Consider the following 21,946-nt stretch of genomic DNA (forward strand, 5'->3'; position numbering starts at 1 on the left):
AAAAATTGCTGAGTAATTAAATAACCGGGGAGTATATTATATACATATGACCAAAAAGACCACTAATTTTCTATGCCGCTTAGTAAATGAAACAAAATATAACAAAATATCAAACCAATGATTAGTTATGCTGAATTACTAGAAAGTTGAAAGATTGAAGTAATAATAGTTGTAACCAAATGAAACTGCTCTGAAATGTTCATGACAATTCAGAATTTCATATACTGCATACTTTTGCAGGGTATTTAAATGTAAATTTAATTGTTATACTTTCAAAACAGATGAAGAGCAAGAGAAAAGCATAAAAAACAGTTAACATGCATATAAGTAAATGACCTACTGCTAGTGTACAGCAGAACACTTTCATAAAATCAAGACATCCATTTAGCACCAAAGTTTATTTCAAGTGGTTAAAAAATTAGCACACCAGTCAGTAAAACATGTATATTTACCCTACAGTACTTGGTGGCACAATGAACGTGGACAAAAAACAAACCTCGTCTTCAAACGAGGTAATTACCCAACTTGAAAACAACTTCACATCCTACCTGGTGTATTTAACCTTCAGTAAAAATGTTTTCATGAGTGGACAAATTTTTTTTCTCAGGCAAAGGAAAAATATTCAATTTCTCTAAACAAAGCCTGCAAAATGGTTGTTTTATCACAGCTTAACTAAGACATAGAAAGCTTTCAAACTTATAATTTAGAAGCTATACAACAATGAAATTAAAGACTTACCTATATACAAGAGAAAATTTCAGCTCTTGCCAACAACTTGCAAAGTCTTTGAATCTCCAGCCATCTTTTTTAACAAAATTTTCTATTAAATTTGAAATATCAAAAAGATATCCCTGTGCAATGTACCAGTTACCTGTAAGAAATAAAACAGGAATTTTCAAAATTTCAGAATTAAAAATAAATCTTAAATGTAAAATCAAGAGCAAATACAAAATGGAAGCAGATTTGTTTAAGACTATATCTATATTTTGTACAGTAGAGTAATCATTCTGCACAAGTCAATTAGCCGCTGAAAAGGATACCTTTAAATCCAACATCAGTTTTTAAAAATAATTCTTTAATAAGCAGATGTATTGCACATAGCCGTTTAACCTGTTTCCATCAAATTACATGTGGCTAATCCTGGAACCAACAGCTCTCTAGGCACTAGAGGAAGAGGCAGAACCCTTACTTGGTCAGCACCTCTGGTGGTAATAGTGACAGTGAGTCAATCCATGTGTGGTAACATTCACATAAGTGTTATAGATGCATTTTATGTGCGATCTTTTATATGCTGCACTGCATTAGCATGAGTTTCTATAATCCTATTCTGCAACTCATGTTTAAAATATTAAAGTCAAATGTTTCTTATATAAGAATTAACATATTTTTGTTAAAACTTATATTCCATATATGCATGGTTGTTTAATGCCAAATTCCTTTGCATATTTCAGCATGTATGGTGTTCTTATATTTTAACTGAGGCTAGCCTTGCCCAGGCCTTCCTTGCAGGATCGCAAATATTAAGGCTGCCATTAAGCTGCTAAGCAGAGGCATTTGAATAAAGAAAATTCCCTGCCTAATCTTTATAAAAAGATGGGATGGAGCTTATTTGAATGTTCAAGGATTTATTGGATGACGTATTTCCTCCTTCCCTGACAAGCTGTGAAAATTTCTTTACTTGTGCTGGCAATGCCAAAGGCTTCCACCTAACATCATCATTAAAGGTGCTAATATCATCTGCTCACTCGTCTTGTGCCTCTGAGAAATTTCTTCCTTCTGAAGTCCATTCTATTTAGGAGATTACCTGCCTGGATGCAAGGAGTCTTGTTTAATTAAATCCTGGCTTTATAGTCATAGGTAACATGATGGCTGCAGTCTTTGCAGAGGGGTACTGCCATTCTTCTCCTGCCACTCAGAGTCCTTTCCTATAACGAAAGGATGCTTATTGTCATTTGGTAGGGAATCTGCTGACTAATATGTGTCTCTCTGTAAGTTTCATGTCACTCTTACCACTTGCCTGGAATGCCTGACAAGTACTACTCTTTCCTGTGTGTGCATGTCAAGGTCAGTTTACATTATCAGGACACATGAGGTAGCACTGCATAAGCTACACCCTGTGACACGCTGATAGGATTCAACTGTCTGGAGGTGTGTGAGGCATATTCATCTCTGGTTGAATAGTGCAGCATGCCACCATAACTGTCACTTCTGAAATCACACAGCATTAAACACTGTACTGTATCCTCCTACTGGCTACAAAAGTGCAGCAAGCTTCACAAAGTTCTCTTTTGAAATTGGAGGCACACAGCACTTTAATTTTTGTATTTTGCCAAAACACAGTACACAATAACATTTAAAAATACACTGTATACAAAAAATAAACCCAAACCTCATTTTCTCTCTCTCTCTTACCCAACACAATACAGCAGGTGTACTGTACATATAGTACACTACTGTAACACAGGTCACACTTTGCTTTTCCTATTTTGCCTAAACACACACTTAAAAAAAAAAAATGTTTTCTCTCACCTGTGTGCACTGCCAAAACTGCTTACAACAGCCAGACTTTTACAAACTTACAAGGAGGTTTAGACGTCCTCCTCCTATCCCTTTCTCCAGCAATAGTATGTTGTCGAAGTCCTCTGTATCTTGTACCTCATGTGCCTCCAGTGACCCCTGGGATACATTAAGCAGCAAACTGCTGGAGAAGGTACAGGCAGTCCCCGGTTATCGGCAGAGGTTCCATTCCGATGGAGTGACGGTAAGCGAAAACCAGCGATAACCAAAAATCGGCGATTTTTGGGGCTTATCTGCACTGATAAGTGGAAATTGGTCATACCGGCGCCAAAAATCGCCAATTTTCGTCGCTAGACAAACGCCGAAAAACTGGATTGCCGATAACTGGGGACTGCCTGTATCTAAAGGGTAATGATTGTCAAAATGATTTTTGGTTGAAAGAACTTTGCACTTCAACAAAAGGTGACGATGTGTTCACCTGCATTTCTGAGCTGAATGACCAAGTTACCGAAGAAGTAGATAGCGTTGGGCTTGGGTGCACAGTGGTTTGGGGATCTGAAGAAGATATCAAGGTACAGGCAGTCCCCGGTTATCAGTGGGGGTTCAGTTCCTACGGTGTGACGATTAGCGGAAATAGCCGATAACCGAAAATTGGCAATTTTAGGCACTTAACGGTGCCCTTAAGCACCAAAAATCGCTGATTTTCGGTTATTGGTGCCTCTGTTAGGTATGTATCGGTGCCAATACATGATTATCGGCATCGATAAGTGGAAATCGGTGCCAAAAATCACCAATTTTTATCGCCAGACAAGCACCGAAAAACTGGATCGCTGATGATCGAGCCCGCCTATAAGCGGGGACTGCCTGGACTCTGGATACAAATGCCAATTCTGCTTTGCAATCACCATTTGCCAAATTCCTCAACTTCTTCGGCAATCTCCAACGCACTGGATAAGTTGCTTTAGTCAATGTTGGGATTCTCCATTATATTGATAAACATATCGAAGAGCACGCATATACATTTCTACAAAGGCAATGGTCACAAAACAGCTTCAACAACATTTGTCGTACTCTTCTTCAGGGGCTTCCTCTTCCATCTCACCATCAGCTACGGTTGTCACCGTTATCATCCAGCCACTCCTGTATGTCATCCTTTGGAATGTCATCACCTTCCTACGTGAGTTAGTCATGGAAACTGTCGACATCAAATCCCTGGAAGTCCATCTCACCCTACTCTCCCTTCAGGATACAGTTCCAAGCATACTCCAGGGTCTGTGCAGTGACACCCTTCCAGGCATCTGCAAAGTTTTAGATGGCAGACTTCAAGTACCTTCAAAGATTCTCCCATGTTAGTTCCCCCCATGTATCCATGCCTTGCTCCTTCTCCTGCTTGTCCATGAATACCACCATCAACTCCTCCATATACTACCTCTGGTATACCTGTTTTGTTGCAACGGTAACACCTTGGTCCACTGGTTGAATGAGTGCAGTCATAATGGGAGGAAAAACATGACCGTAATACAACTTTTGTTACCAACTGGGTGGTTGGAGGATGTGCAGGCACATTGTCCAAGAAAAGCAAAGCCTTCATCCAATGTCCTGTGTGATGATAGTGATTTTGCAACAAATCAGAGACGATCTTGGAGGTGAACCAAACCTTTGCCGAATGATACCAAATCACTAGATTATCCATCAAGCATCGCATGTGTTTGCTTAGCTTGTCCAACTACCACTGGTTTGCAACAATGGCTACCAGAAGCATTTGTACATAAGAAACCAGACAAGTGTTGCTTGGAAAGCTTTTGGCTGGGTAAATTCTTTTATTTCTCATCAGCACTGTAGATCTGACCCGAAACAAGGCCTTCCTTTTTTATCAAGTCTTGCAACATGTCGAAATTCCTCTATTCCCTCCTTGGAAGCATCCAAAGCCTGTGCCAAATCTTGAATCGAAACAGCCAGACTTTGGATGCCTTACAGTCTGCAACCCCATGCATGCCTGCAGGCTTCATAGCTGCTCCCTTCAATTCAACACCTCACACATGCACACCAGTTACCCTTTGCTGATGAAACCAGATCAAGATTCACTGTTCAACCTCTTCATTGTGGGGTTTTGCCATCACCTTATGGGCCTGGGTCCGTGACATCTCCTTCCCAAAGTCCACTGCAAACTTCTTCAGCTTGTCCTTGGCATTCTTGATGTGTTTCAAACTTGACTAGGTAGAGCAATACTACTGCACTGTACATCCCATAGACCAGCCTGCCTCAATTTCCCGACAATTTCTAGATTCGTCTGAAGGATCAACACCCTTCTCACCCCCTTTGGATGAGGTGGGAAATACAAAGAATACGCAACGCCACACACACACACACACACAGAATGGGGGAAAATAATCAACACACGATATCACAGCACCCTTTTGTGGATGAATATTGACATGAAATAAACAAACAAGAGAAGACTTTTGGAGATTGATAAGAAGGCCCAGTTCCTTGGTAAGAAGTAGAATCTCGTGTAAGTCCTTCATGCACTTTTCTTTTGACAGGGATCGAAGCAGCCAGTCATCTAGATAAAGGGTGACATTGATCCCTACTAAGTGGAGCCATTTCAAGATAGGAGCGGGGACTTGAGCGAACACTTGAGGGACCGTAGAAAGGGCGAAGCAAAGGGCCTGAAACTGATACACCTTGTCCTGGGAGACGGACCTTAGATACTTCCTGGAAGTTGGATGGCTAGGAATGTGGAAGTATGCGTCCTGCATGTCTAAAGTTATCAACCAGTCACCCTGGTGAATTGACGAAAGGACTGAATGACTTGTCTCCATTCTAAATTTTGTCTTCAGGACAAAATGATTGAGGGTGCTTACAACGAGGACTGGTCTCAAACCCCCCGATGCCTTTAGTACCACAAAGAGTTGGTTGTAAAACCCCTCCGTGCTGTTGTTCTTGACTTCCTCCATGGCCCTTTTCTGAATGAGAGGGGGAAACTTCCTTCAAAAGGGCCGAATGTCTCTCGGAGCCTAACATGTATGCTGTCAGTGTGATGGGAGAAGTGACTAATGGGGGGCTCCCCAGGAATGGGATGAAGTAGCCCTCCTTCAAAACTTTGATGATCCAAATCTCCACTCCTCTTATCAGCCACTTCTCCCAAAACTCTAGAAGTCTGGCTCCTCCCAGTGCATGAAGGACTTCCCTTTCACTTTTTAGGTACTACTGTCTTGGCAGAGCTCTTCTTAACCCTTAAACGCCTACTGGACGTATCATACGTCGACTAAAATTGTCTGTTGGGTGCCGAGTGGACGTACCGAACGTCGACTACAAAAAATTTCAACATTCGGTCAACTTTGACTCGACCGAAATGGTCGAAAAACGCAATTGTAAGCTAAAACTCTTACGTTCTAGTAATATTCAATCATGTACCTTCATTTTGCAACAAATTGGAAGTCTCTAGCACAATATTTCGATTTATGGTGAATTTTTGAAAAAACTTTTTCTTACGCACAGACGGTAACTCAGCCAAAAATTTCATAAATTCTTTCGTCATTTTGTCGTAATTTTTGCACTGTTCTATATTAGCCGTTACATAAAGTTTTATATATGAAAAATGTGCAATTTCATGTACAATACAGCAAAATACAACCCATGGTTGTAGCTTTTATCAGTTTGGAAATATTTTCATATAAATCACGATAACTGCCAAAATTTCAACCTTCGGTCTACTTTGACTCGACCGAAATGTCAAAAAACGCAATTTTAAGCTAAAACTCTTACGATGTAGTAATATTCAATCATTTACCTTCATTTTGCAACCAATTGGAAGTCTCTAGCACAATATTTCGATTTATGGTGAATTTTTGAAAAAAACTTTTTCCTTACGTCCGCGCCAGAAATTCTTTCGTCACGTTGTCGTAATGTTTGCACTGTTTTATATAGTCGTTACATAAAGTTTTATATATGAAAATGTGCGCAATTTCATGTAGAATACAACAGAAAATAACTCATGGTTATAGCTTTTATCAGTTTTGAAATATTTTCATATAAATCACGATAACTGCCAAAATTCCAAGCTTCGGTCAACTTTAACTCAACCGAAATGGTCAAAAAACGCAATTATAAGCTAAAACTTACATTCTAGTAATATTCAATCATGTACCTTCATTTTGCAACAAACTGGAAGTCTCTAGCACAATATTTCGATTTATGGTGAATTTCTGAAAAAAAAATTTTTTCCTTACGTCTGCGTGCGGTAACTCGGCCGAACATCTCTGAAATTCTTTCGTCATGTTGTCGTAATGTTTGCATCGTTTTACATTAGTCGTTACATAAACTTTTATATATGAAAATGTGCGCAATTTTATGTAGAATACAACAGAAAATAGCTCATGGTTGTAGCTTTTATCAGTTTTGAAATATTTTCACATAAATCATGATAACTGCCAAAATTTCAACCTTCAGTCAACTTTAACTCGACCGAAATGGTAAAAAAATGCAATTGTAAGCTAAAACTCTTACATTCTAGTAATATTCAATCGTTTAACTTCATTTTGCAATAAATTGGAAGTCTCTAGCACAATATTTCGATTTATGGTGAATTTAAAAAAAACATTTTCCTCACGTCTGTTGTAACTCAGCCGAACATCTCAGAAATTCTTTCGTCTCGTTGTCGTAATATTTGCACCACTTTATATTAGTCGTTACATAGAGTTTTATATATGAAAATGTGCTCAATTTCATGTACAATACAACAAAAAATAACTCATGGTTGTAGCTTTTATCAGTTTTGAAATATTTCCATATAAATCACAATAAATAGAAAAAATTCGACTCTCGGTCAACTTCAACTCGACCGAAATGGTCGAAAAACTGCAATTGTAAGCTAAAACACTTACAGTCTAGTAATATTCAATCAATTAGCTTCATTTTTCAACAAACGGGAAGTCTCTAGCACAATATTTCGATTTATGGTGAATTTTTGAAAAAAAATTTTTTACGTCCGCACGTTATTTAATTCATGCATCATTTTGTGATATTATTTTCTCTGTGTTGCTTTGATCGTTTTAAAATTTGTTATATACCAAAATCATCGCAATTTAGTGTACAATACAACTAAAAAAATTAACTCATTAGCTTTAACCGTTTTGCTTACAGCGCGATTTGTATACAATTATATACGATTTTTTTTTTTGCTGTCATATATTCCAATATTTATATATGATAATGATATTTTTTCATTTCTGATGGTTGCATACTAAACTTCAGGCAATGACAAAAAAATTAGCCAAAAATGAACTCTTAATCTTAAAAACTAAGCGTGCTGTGATTTTTGAAAAAACTTTTTTCCGCTTAGCTAACTCACCGAACGCCGCCCGGCATACGGGAGACGTTTTTGTAAATAGGGCTTCGGCGTTAAAGGGTTAATAGACTTGGCCATAAATCAGACATTGGCATGGGTCCTGAATGGGGCTCTAGGTATACTTCCACAAAAGGGTTGTTGCTGAAGGGGTGACAGAGTCCTAGTTTGAAAGGCAGTCACATCCTTGCAATGCTTAGACGACTTGACACAATTCCCTTGACTGTGTCCTGAGGGAAGAGATGATGCTAGTCTAGCAGCAAGAACAACAAGGCCGACTGCTGAGTTTGTGTAACTCCCTTAGAAGTAAAGGAGCACCAGAGCTCTCTTTTCTTCAGTACTCCAAAGGTAAACAGAGTGGAAAGCTCTAGGGAGCCATCTCCAATGACTTTGTCGGTACAAGACAGAACCCCGAGCCAGTCCAAGGCGACATCTGCCGCTAGCTCCTGGTGGTCCTTGATTTTCTTGGCCAGTGCGCCCACCGTCCAATCCAGGAAACTAAGGACTTCTAAAACCTTAAAAATGTCTTTCATTAGATGACCCAGTTCTGCAGAAGAAAACATTATCTTCGCCGACAAGAATGAGAACGGTGAGAAGAGTTGATGAGACTAGAGAATTCCCCTTGGGAGGAGGTAGCGACTCCCAAAGAAGGAGCTTCGCTGGTCATGTAGGATAAGTCTCCTGCAGATTAAACGAGAGGGAGGAAAAGCAAAAGACGCTTTGTCTTGCTTTCTTTTGGTTGAAAGCAAGTCTCCCATCTCCTCGAAAGACTTCTTAGAAGACAAAGAAAGTACCATCCAGGGAAGTATTGTTCTGTCGTCCTGTTGATTCCTCATTAAAAAGGTCGAAGCAGGTGATTATGGGGCAGCCGGGGCAAAAAATGTGGGAAAATTCGCCAAAAGGTACTGCAATAAAGCAGCATAAGCTGAAGGAGGCATAGGTTCTTGGTCAACCTCTTCCTCTTCTGAGGAGACTGGGGACAGGATAGCATCCTGAGAAGTCTTGGGAGTGGAGGGAGCTTTCTTTAACCCCACAATTTGGGCTAACTGCCGTTTAATAGGAGCCAGAGTAGGCTCGTCATGGTCCAAAGGTGAAGGAGATGATGCGGTAGGTCTAACTGGAGGATATGAAGGAGACCGCGGTCTCTGAGCAGAAGAAAGAGGCAATGGGTGCCTGGCGCTCGAAGCTGGTGCCGGTTCCCAAGAGCTCGCGCTGGGCACTTGGGAAGTGGTGCCTGACATTTGGGAGCAGATGTTGAGTGCTTATGAGGTGTCACTGGCCGCTTGGGAGCCAAGTGTGGGCGCTCAGCCGTTGAGTGCTCAGAAGAGAATGCCTCTGGACTGTCCCATGTAGACAGACGTGGACATTGATGGACAGAGGCAGAGACAGAAGGGTCTATAATGTAACTATAAGAAGGCAGGGGCCCGCTAGTAGACTTCTTATACCGCTTAACAGGTAGTGGATCTGGATGGCAACCAACATCCTCGGAAGGGCGCTTAAGCGGTTGGGAAGTCTAGGAACCATTTGTTTTGCCTCCTGTCCAAGCCATAGTTGCCGGAAGAGCTTGAGGATAATGATGAACATCCAAATACATGCCCCTCCAATGGATGTCTGCCAACCCCTGGGACTGCAACAGGAGTGACTGAGTGTGGGCAAACCCCACCTGCCTCCCTTGGACTTTCGGTATGAGGAGAACCAGTGGGATGGATTGCCACCTCCTCCACTGGCACTGCACTCTCACACATCACTTTATCCAAGGACACTTTATCCATTATCACCTTAAGTGAATCTCCTAACTCTGCCACTGTACTTACTACAAGGTTAATTTTCTTATCAAACCTGGATTCGAGACCGGCGATGGCATTAGGGTTAGAAGCCAGGGAGCTAGGCACAGAAGTAGGAGGTTGAATAGTATGAGGGTAAGGAATAGGAGTAGGAGGGAGAACAATAGGACTAACCTTTAAACTAGGCTTAGGTGTAGCTTCTCACTAAGAGAACATCTCTCTGCTCTAGAAGCCGCTTTCCTCTTCCTATCTCTCTCTGATTTGTCTAAGTGAGACTTCAGAATTTTCCATTGTATAGTATCCCATGAGGAACATTCATTACAAGATTTCTCAATGCTACTACACTCTTGCCCCCTACATTTACTGCAGATCAAATGAGGATCATAACAAGCTTTTGTGAACCTAGTCTTACAGCCTTTGCTACATTAACGAATATTCGAACTGCTACAATCTGACATAATTCAGAAAAAACTAGGGAACTACTCAAAATGTGATAAACTATCAATAGCCTGCTGTGCAACCAAAACAAAGTATAGGATACTTTATGGACAAGGCAAGTAGGAGGCACTATTCCCCAGTTGGTGGGTCCAGGACAACTGGTGTTTATGCCAATATCTTGGCGCGGGCAGAGCTAGGTAATGCGTGGCTAATCATAGATATACAGTACAGTAGTGCACAGAGATAACGGACCGTGGTATATTGTACTTCCGGATATATCAGGATTGAGCGCTGAACTGTTTCAAATCAGGAGCCAAAAGGAATGCTGGGAGTTTGAGTGAGGGAGAGCGCGAATCACCCACACATGAATACATGTGTATGCCTACAGTACACTGTAATTTCACTTTATATTACAGTACTGTACTATATACTGCCCTGCAGTTTATATTAACCTGTTAAGCGTCCTTTATGAGAGACATTACCACTCTCGTATCATCACATTTCCTGCTTGCTAATTTTTATGCTTTTTTATGTGTTCATTTTTACACTGAGATTGATTTTGTATAAAGATATTAGGATAATAAATAACATAGTATAAGAAAAGATTTAAGAATTTATTTTGCATTTTTATATCCTAAAGATTGTAAGCATGAAACATAAAAGGGAAAAAATGATTCTTACAAATGCCAGTAGATTAATGAACAGTTCCATTTCATTTGTGTCATATCATTTTAGTGCACTTGACATTGTAGGCAAACTTTCTATATACTCATCTAAAAACTGGATGGAAAATCTCCCCGTTACTGCTACAACATGCTCCACAGGGTTTCCCTTATTAATATCCTGAACACTAAATTTCACACCTTTGGGTGAACGAAAAGTAAAGGGAACTCCATGGGGTTTCCCTTATCCTGAACAAAAAGTTTGTGGAATCTGCAGCAGAGAGAGAGAAAAGTAATTTTTGCGCTGATTATGGAAAAGGTGCTGTTATTTCCTTTTATCATAGTCATCATCATTCTCTGCAATGAGTAGTGATAATATCTCTTCAGGCATATGATTTTTCTTTTGCTTTAGACTGCTCATTACAGGCAGTCCCCGGTTAACAACAGGCTCAGTTAACAGCGATCCGATTTTATGGGGCTTGTCTAGCGACGAAAATCGGCAATTTTCGGCGCCGAAAATCGCCAATTTCCGCTTATCGGTGCCGATACATACCTAACAGAGGCGCCGATAACCGAAAATCGGCGCTTTTTGGCGCCAATAACCCCCAAAAATCGCTGATTTTCGGTTAGCGGCGATTTTCGGTTATCATCACACCCTCAGAAAGGGAACCCCGCTGATAACCGGGGACTGCCTGTATGGGGAGATAAATGGGATCAAAACAAAAAGAAATCAGTTGTTTATCAATGAACGCCACAAGCATAGCAAGAGGTGGAGGTCGTTGTCCTCGTCAGAATGTCTTTCCTTTACAAATAAAGTTGCCATTTACCACTAATTTAGCTAACAGTGTTAGCAACTGACATTCCTACAATTTGTATTAGAGGGAAGAGCATTTTGGACTGAATTTAGTAGTGGTGGGTGAATCTAATAAATTTTAGTAATAGTGATTACTACTTACTTTCAGTAAAGTAATTGAATAATAATCAATTATTAGAATAATTACAGGTACTTGACTTATACAAAAAGATTGACGAATTCTGTCTGAGTGTCTGAAGCTGTCTGTATGGTGTTGTCTTGTCCGCACAAGTGCAGTTGTAAAGTCTCCGCTGAGTGAGTCTTTCAATTCCGCTCCTATAGGATCGGGTCATGCAAAATCAGCCATATCAAAGCAGCCATGCCTTTCTATGTAAATTTGTACCTGTTATTAATTTATTTTGTATCTGTCTCTTTTGTACATGTATCAGAATGTTGTCATGTCGGTCATTGTCCATTTTTCTTTTCACATGAATTGTATTTATGCATTGTAATTATTGTCGATTGTAATTGACCTCGGGTCACTGAGGTTCCATTGTATTCTTTCTGTGTGACGTCAGTCCGCCGCTATATAAACAGCCTGCATCTCCAATAAAGTAGCAGTACCTATCTCCTGCTCATTTCTTTTGCACCTCTTAAAAATGGTGACCCCGGAGTGGTTCCCGGAGCCATTAGCGGACTCAGACAGCGACCTAGTCTTGGCTCCATGAACAACCCCACGCCCCTAGTGGACTAAATACGGCGCTGTAACCAGCTTTTGGCCATGCTGACTCTCGTCAGCAAATCACCAGTGTCGTGCGGACCCACACGGTGCGCTCCTGAAGTTGTATTGAAGGTTTACTCCATTCCAATTAAGAGGGCAAGAGTGAGCATGATTACGAGGACATTCCCTCCCACATACAGTTAACCGCGGTCCGGCGGACTCAGATATCTACCTACCCCACGTCCCACCCGCACCCTCCCTGATGGGCAGAATCACGCGCTCCTCCACGTTTTGCTACCTGCACCAAAAGGCAGCTGCCCATTCCGCCAGAACAAACTAAAGCCGCCCTCACCATAAAATTGCCGCCCTTCACGCACGGCAACCCATCATCATGGTTACAGGTAGTGCTCGAGTTACGATAATTCGCAGATTACAATGGGGTTAGCAATTAATATCGATCGAATATTTTGAAAATACGTATTTTTAAATTTACTATCACGCGTGGCGACTGGCACTGGCGCGGGCGCTAGCAACAACATACAATCAGGCAGCGTATGGTGTGCGATCGTTGGCCGAGAGGCTGGAATAGGTACATTAATTCAATGAGCTGACCTCACTTGCTCGTTGTGTCGGAAGTTAAAATAGGTCAGTGTTCGTTTGCAATTTTTGTGCGTTTGTAAATACAGGTAATGCACGAGTGACGATAATTCGAGTTGGACGATGGAGTTAGCAATTAATATGTACGACGATATTTAGAAAATATTTTTAAATTGGTGAATGGTACAGGCAACAGCGTACTCTACAGTTGCCGTGAGAATCAGGCAGCAAGAGAGACCAACTTACAATAGACCAATTTCTTTTTCTCCATCTCTTTATTCCATCTTCTAGTTAAAAAAAGTAAGAGAATGATAAAAGTATTGTTAGTAACCTTTATACTCTTGCGAAAATGCGTACAGCCATAAACAACCGAACGAGACTCTGTTGTTTTGCTAATAACCGAATCGGATAACAATTGTTTTTGCTTGTATTTTCAACCATCATATGGTTAAACAATTATAAATAGTTATGTTAAAAATGACGTTAAGTACTGATATGTTTTTACACTACCATTATCCGCTTTGGAGAAAAGATCTGGCAAGGAAATATACTGCTACAGTAAATTTAAGCTGCAAGTTGTAGTTGAAGCTGAGAAAAAGAATGTTTAGCTGCTAATGACTATAAATTATTGTGCATTGGCAACATGGATGAAACTCGACAGCAAATAAAATTGGAAAGTATTTCAATCAAAACTACTGGGCATGAAAGAACACATATTACTGCTGTTTTCACGCCGATAAAAGATAAATACGAAAAGCTATTAGTATGATGATGAAATCAAGAGAAAATAGCGAACGGAATCTTGATTTTTTTTTTTACACAAAACAAATGGCCAGCCGCCAACGTCATCTATTAACGAAAAAAATGGCTAAATTAATTTCACAACGAGACATAATTAAGTTATATTTCAACTTAAAAAAACTTCGTATAACGAAAAATATATATGTCCCTTATAAATAAAGTATCTAGAGATTCATTTATGCTAACTAGAAGCAAGAAATGCCTTCTGAACCGAGTTAAATGTGGCGAAATAAAGACCACGTGATCGATTCCCAAACCAAAACATTTGATCGCTATGATCGGAATTTATAATGCAAAAGCAATATAAGAATATTTATGATTGGATACAGTGTAGTAAAGCATAACTTTTAAAAGATCAAGGAAAAGATGCACATTCGTTATTTTGATGTTTGTATAATACAGAACCTAGGTCTGTTATGTGAAAATAGAATACAGTATAATGTAGGCTAGGCTACCGTATATGATATTTTTGATGAAAGTGCAGGCTAGGCCTTGTTTGTTATTCAATTTCTCTTTATACTGACTTATCATGTCAATCTGCATTGAACCTGCAGAATTAGCTGACACAAATAATTACTATACCATATATGTATAAAGTATACTGTGTAGTGTAGGCTAGGCTACCATTTATGTATAGATGGTACTGATTATCCTAGTGTAGGCTAGGCCATATTCGAGTTACGATTTTTTCAACAAACGATGGGTTTTTTGGAACCTAACCCCATCGTAAGTAGGGGAATACCTGTATATATCCCTTATAAATAAAGTATCTAGAGATTCATTTACGCTAACTAGAAGCAAGAAATGCCTTCTGAACCGAGTTAAATGCGGCGAAATAAAGACCACGTGATCGATTCCCAAACCAAAACATTTGATCGCTATGATCGGAATTTATAATGCAAAAGCAATATAAGAATATTTATGATTGGATACAGTGTAGTAAAGCATAACTTTTTAAAAGATCCATGGAAAAGATGCACATTCGTTATTTTGATGTTTGTATAATACGGTGTTATGTGAAAATAGAATACAGTATAATGTAGGCTAGGCTACCACATATGATATACGAAAGTGCAGGCTAGGCCTTGTTTGTTATTCAATTTCTCTGTATACTGACTTATCATGTCAATCTGCATTGAACCTGCAGAATTAACCGACACTAATAATTACTGTACCATATATGTATAAAGTATACTGTGTAGTGTAGGTTAGGCTACCATATATGTATAAATGGTACTGATTACCGTAGTGTAGGCTAGGCCATATTCGAGTTACAATTCTTTCAACAAACGATGGGTTTTTTGGAACCTAACCCCATCGTAAGTAGGGGAATACCTGTATACAGGATCGAGGGACAGTTTAGACTGGCAGGACTCATGGACGAGGTACTACAAGCCGACGCCGTCATCAACGCCCTGCCGGAGGAGGACTACAGAAAGTTCGTCTCATGGGTATCTGCCGCACGCCCCATCACCTACTAGAATCTAAAAACCTCCCTCATCGAGACCTGCTCCCTGTGATCGTCGACCGCTCAACCAGGTGGCCTGAGGCGACGTCCATGCAAGAAGCCACCGCCAGGGCGTGTGCCGAGGCCCTCCTCTCCAGCTGGATCAGCCGGTTCGGCGTCCCGGACCACATCACCACCGACAGGGGCCCGGCATTCCTGTCCGAGATCTGGTCCGCCCTGGCACGCCTGCTGGGGACATCTCACCACACCACCACCCCCTACAACCCCGCAGCCAACGGATTGGTGGAGAGATTCCACAGGTCCCTGAAGGCGTCCCTCATGGCCCGCTGCACCACCGAGGACTGGAAATACCAGTTGCCTTGGGTCCTCCTCGGGCTGAGAACTGTCCCCAGAGCTAACAGCAACCCGTCTGCAGAGGAGGAAATCTACAGAGAGCTCCTCGTGGTCACAGGCGAACTCGTCATGGAAGATCGTCACAACCCGTCAGTCCAGAGGCTCCGCGACATAGTCGGGAAGTTCGCCCTCTGCTGGCGGACGTATGCCGACAGATCAACTGCCTTCACGCCCCCCGGCTTGTCCTCCACCACCCGAGTCTTCGTCAGGGACGATGCTGTCCGGCCCCCCACTCACCAGACCCTACAGGGGGGCCTTCCGCGTACTTGAGAGGAACAGCAAAGCCTACACAGAAAGGACGATTGGGTGTCGATCAACCGTTTCAAGCCCGCCCTCCTGGAGAAACAGCCCTTTAAACAGCGCCCTCCTCAGGAACCGTCACCTCGCAGATCGCTGCAAAAAGAATTTACTGGCCACCATGAAAGCAACCAGCCACACCTGCAGCTAGCCACTCCTTTACAAACACCGCACCCCCAGCTGTTTCTCGCAGAGTTTGGCGGCACTCTTCAACGCCCCAGCAGATACCTCGATTAATCATCGTTACCCACACTCAGTTTTGCTCATGAAAGTAAAGTCTCTGCTGAGTGAGTCTTCTATGATGAGCGACACGTTTTTTCTTTCCATTCGCTCCTATAGGATTTTTCACGCTAAAATCAGCCATATCAAACCAGCCAAGCCTTTCTATGTAAATTTGTACCTGCTATTAATTTATTTTGTATCTGTCTCTTTTGTACATGTATCAGAATGTTGTCATGTCGGTCATTGTCCATTTTTTTCACATGAATTGTACTTATGCATTGTAATTATTGTCAAGTGTAATTGACCTCAGGTCACCGAGGTTCTATTGTATTCCTCTGTGTGATGTCAGTCCGCCGCTATATAAACGGCCTGCGTCTCCAATAAAGTAGCAGTACCTTTCTCCTGCTCATTTCTTTTGCACCTCTTAAACAGTATGCACATACACTACAATAGTTCAGTGTTACCATGAACTTTTTCCAGGGTTATCATACAGGAGTTAATAAATTATATTTTTTCCTTGGCATTACCAAAACACAAAAATTTCTTATATATATATATATATATATATATATATATATATATATATATATATATACATATATATATATATATATGTATATGTATATATGTATATGTATATATATATATATGTATATATATATATATATATATATATAATATATAAATATATATATATATATATATATATATATATATATATATATATATATATATATATATATATATATATATATATATATATATATATATATTTCATGATGTTGCCTTGTAATACGTATATCCTCCTATAATTTTGACATATTTACTTTTTCATCTGTTATGTTTAATGATAATGATTATTGAAGTGTCATATTTAGTTTGGCATCAGATCTCAAAAGAACTTAATGATTACTTGATAGCGTAATTTAGAATTGTTAATACAATTTTAATAGTAACGTAATTTAGAACGAATATCTTTCTTGGTAAAGCGTAGCTTATGAACACGTGTGTGTGTCCACCAGGGCTTGTTTCATTTCAGTTGTCATCAGTTCAGATAAGAGTGGCGCCTTGTTTTGGGGTTAATGATGACAGGTTTGCAAAACAAACGCCGATTTGTCCCATACGGGCTCAAGGCGAGTGATTTCATGTTGTTACATGCGTTGTTCGAGTCACGTATGCCACTTGGAGAGAAAGAATACGTGTCCTGATCAATTACGTCATGTTTTGTAAGATTGCATTCAAAACGTTTTGCTGGGATAGCGTAACTTCCTCTTCTCTCCATTGTAAGCTTCTTAGACGTCACCTCTGCTTCTAGAACTTAGTATCTATCACCCAAAATGCTTTAATGACATCATGTAATTGTTTCACTGTTACTGGAATCCTAAAATTTGTTTCATTCTGATTTCTGAGACCAGTTGATTTGGTTCCATCTCTCTCTCTCTCTCTCATTCCTCTTAGGAAGAGATTACTTTTAACGTAGTATTTTGTGGTCACTTTTAACATTAACTTTTGAGATCTGAATTTAGCAAAGTTATTTAGTTCAAAGCGTTGGCGCCGAAAATGTAAAAAAGTGTGAAAATTCAAAATCACAGCTGCAGCTTTTTTGATTTACAGAGGTTTTCATAAAGTTGTGTAAGGTAACGTGAAATTTTAATTATTGATACCATGGTATGATAAGTTAGGAAGTTGTGGTATGATAAGTTAGGAAATTTTGAAATAATTTGAAATCATTATTGATAAATCTTACTGTGTATTTTTGTGTGTTTTTCTATTTACAATTTCTTTATATTTTCACAGTTTTTTTTTATGTTTGTGATATTTACAATTTCTTTATATTTTCACATTTTTATGTTTGTGATGTAACATTTATTTACATAGCATTGTAAATATTTCTTGGTAATTTAACATTGCATACTTAATTTAACATTGCATACTTAATTTAACATTGCATACTTAATTTAACATTGCATACTTGATTTCATTTATTGAGACTTTCTTTTTAAATCTTGAGTAATTCTTGATAGTTTAAATTTTGCTTGATTAATTTAAATTCTTGATAAAATTTTTGTGAATTAGATTTGTTTCATAATTTAATTCAAGAATTTATTGAGTTTTGTGTTATTTTCAACTAATAGTAAATTTTTCAGATTGTGAATTCTAATTAATAGTGAATTTTAATTATAAACTTTGAATCTGAAAATAAATTTTTGTATTTAACATTTTTAGAAAAACAGTGTTTCATTTATTGACCATCAGTGAATAGGATTGATTGTGTGTGCATAAGGCAAAGTGATAAACATGTTTTGTTCTTTTAGTTTTGCTAAAGTGAATTAAGACCAGGGAAACAGTTAGAGTTTTTGATGGAGTGATGCCCTTTTACTCTAGAAGATTTCTAGTTTAATTTTTGATACCTCACACATATTCTGATGAACTTAGTTTGGTTTTTTCAAGTGATTGATAAATAAGTTTTTTCTTAAGGGATCACTGTTACCTTTAGAGTACTCAGTCGTAACAATTAATGTTATGAGAGTTAAAGGTATCTGGCTGAAGTGAGGTATATTTTTGAATCTTGAGATTAGTTGTGTAATAACCAGGTACTTGATACACATCGTGACAATATATATACATACATATATACATATATATATATACATATATATATATATATATATATATATATATATATATATATATATATATATATAATAATATATATATATATATATAAATATAATATATATAAATATAATATATATAAATATAATATATATATATATATATATATATATATATATATATATATATATATATATATATATATATATATATATATATATATTCATTACCATACACACCAATTTCTTACCATACACACCCAATTTTTATATATATATATATATATATATATATATATATATATATATATATATATATATATATATATATATATATATATATATATATATATATATATATATATATATATATATATATATATATATATATATATATACATATATATATATATATACTAAATATATCATTCAAACTGGATGGTATCTAACGGAGTATTTACTTGATAATGTGGACTGTTTGTCCAAGAAAGCTTGTAACTTTTTCTGAATAAAATACTCTGTTAGATACCATCCAGTTTGAATGAGGTCCTTTTAGTAATTTACTAATGCACAGATCCAGTATATACATACATTTATTTGTCTACGCATTTCTTGACCCGTGGTCACATCATCAGGACATCATCTACAGTTATAAATTAAAAAGGGGCATTCAGCATACATAGTTAAAAGTAAACATACAAAACATAAAAAACTAAATATAGAAAATCAGTTGAACTTAAACAGTCACACTTAAATACATTTACACATTAAAGAACCAATAAAAGAAAACTTAAAATGAACTTAATAAAAAACCGAACTTGATAAAAAGGAACTTAAAAATAAACTTGAAAGGGAGAGCAGAAGGTGCACCTCTCAGGATGAAAGAGGAAAACACACTAAAAGAAAACAGCATAAAAACAGAAGGAGGAGGCGGACAAATATAAACAAACAATCGAATCATGCTGTGAACAGGGGAACAGCTGATGATTGGCAATTTAACGTTGGTACAATTCTTTTGATGATCAGACTTTCCAAGAGAAGCAGTTCTCCAGGTTCCTTAGCTTGGCCAATTATTCTGAAGTAGTTGTATTTTATTGATGTCTTGCAACCTCTATCGTGGGATCTTATATTTGAAAGTTTGGGATTAGACAATCTGCAACCCATACGATAACTCACACCCATGAGAATCGGCCCTGACCTTGAGGAGACGCGAGTGTGAGCAACGTAATTATATATATATATATATATATATATGAGAGATATATATATATATATATATATATATATATATATATATATATATATATATATATATATATATATATATATATATATAATATATATATATATATATATATATATATATATATATATATATATATATATATATATATATATATATATATATATATATATATATATATATATATATATATATATATATATATATATATATATATATATATGCATAACAGAATCACAAAAATATAGAATGTGATGAATATATAAATAAAGATAAAATCTATGAAGGCAAGGAAAACACTGGAGTGCTGCGAGGCCTTTCCACTGTCTGTCGTCCTTTACTTAGCAGACTGAAGAAATATAAAAGTAAGTTTACAAAGAAAGCTCATATAAATGATAGATGAGGACTACAAAGGAAAAAATATGCACCTAGAATCCAACACAACTGAAGAATTAGTAGAACTGCCAAGACAGGATTAAATATTTAAAGAGGTTTTACAAAGGATTAGGATCAACCATTCAGAAGGAGGGACAGGACAATTAAAAGATTATACAAAGGGGTGACTGACCAAAAAATATTTGCCCCACTGATAGATTCGTTAGTTTTGATGTTTGTTCTCTTTTTACAAAAGTCCCTATACATTCTACTTTATAGTATATTAGTAATTAACTAATCCATCATGAATTACCTGTACCTGCAAGCCATATTATTTCACTCACTAGGTTGTGCATTTGTGATTGTAAGTTTATATTCAAAGGTGAATTTTACCAACAAATATATTTGGTATGGCAATGGGCAACCCTTTATCCCCATTCCTCTCAAACTTGTACTGTATATGGAATTCTTTGAAAAACGATATTTATCCAATATCATTTATACTCTTTTAAAGTGGTATAGATATGTTGATGATATTTTAGCTGTTTTGCCTGCTGTTATTGATATAAATGATTTACTCTCTAATTTGAATAACCAGATACCATCCATTAAGTATGCTTTAACCTTTCTTAGATGTTTTAATACACAGAGAACCATTTCAATGCAAATTCAGTATTTATAGGAAACCAACCAACAACTTTGTCCATTTTTATTAAGGCCATCACCTTAACACCAAAATATCCATTTTTTTCTTCTATGTTTTTATGAGCTTTGCGCATTGTCAATCTCCAGTATTTGGATCAAGAAATTGAATGCATAAGAAAAGTAGGAACAGATTTATGTTATCCTTCACATATACTAGATATTTGTTATAATAAAGCCCACAAAAAGTTTTATAGTGAAAGTAACATGGAGAAAGAAACCCCTGAGAACATTCTTAGCTTGCCTTATTTGAGTGGTTTTGAAAACATAAAATCACTGTTAAAATCTTTTAATGTCAACCTCATTTTTTCCTATAATAACACACTAGAAGAAATGTTAATAAAAAAATAGCCCTAAAGAAAAAACAACAACATATAATATATAAAATTCCATGTTTGGAATGCCCCTCTTTTTACAATGGCCAATCTAGCCAAGATTTAGATGTACGCATTAAGCAGCACTAGTATTCAGTAAAAACTGGACAAACATCCATTGCTATATTCATTCACTTAAGTGAAAACTCTCACAGGATAAATTGGACTGAAGTTCAGTGTTTCCCAGATCGAAAGATTTCTCTTCAAGAAATCTTTTGGACTCTGCTATTGTCCAGCTTACTTCCAGCTGCAATTTTAACCTTAGCCCTGGCATTTATTATTTGGACCCCTGTACTAGAAAAATGTTCAAGAATGACCTAAAAGATAAAAATCACGGACTTAATTACAAATTAGTTACCTTATATACATTTTCTATGTATTCATATGTTTAATACAAATTTTTATTTGTAAAATTGTTCATCTTGCAAAAATTTTTATTGTTTACAAATAAAAAAGAGTATTATTTTGTTATACTAATATTTTTTGGTGGTTAGTCACCTCCTTGTAAAATCTTTTAATTGTCCTGTCCCTGCTTCTGAACGGTTGATCCTAATCCTTTGTAAAACCTCTTAAATATTTAACCCTCTTTTGGCAGCT

General features: G+C 37.5%; 1 protein-coding gene across 4 annotated transcripts in view; it reads right to left on the reverse strand.

Moving 5' to 3' along the window:
* The window catches only part of LOC136847442 (uncharacterized), a 210,378-nt gene that overhangs the window by 122,383 nt on the left and 66,049 nt on the right, over positions 1 to 21,946 (reverse strand). For all 4 annotated transcript variants that reach the window (XM_067119143.1, XM_067119139.1, XM_067119141.1 and 1 more), the window contains exon 4: positions 739 to 871. In XM_067119143.1, the coding sequence (XP_066975244.1) occupies positions 739 to 871 (133 nt within the window). The remainder of the gene's footprint in view (positions 1 to 738; positions 872 to 21,946) is intronic.

This window comes from Macrobrachium rosenbergii, chromosome 16 (genome assembly GCF_040412425.1).
Source record: "Macrobrachium rosenbergii isolate ZJJX-2024 chromosome 16, ASM4041242v1, whole genome shotgun sequence".
Lineage (NCBI taxonomy): Eukaryota > Metazoa > Arthropoda > Malacostraca > Decapoda > Palaemonidae > Macrobrachium > Macrobrachium rosenbergii.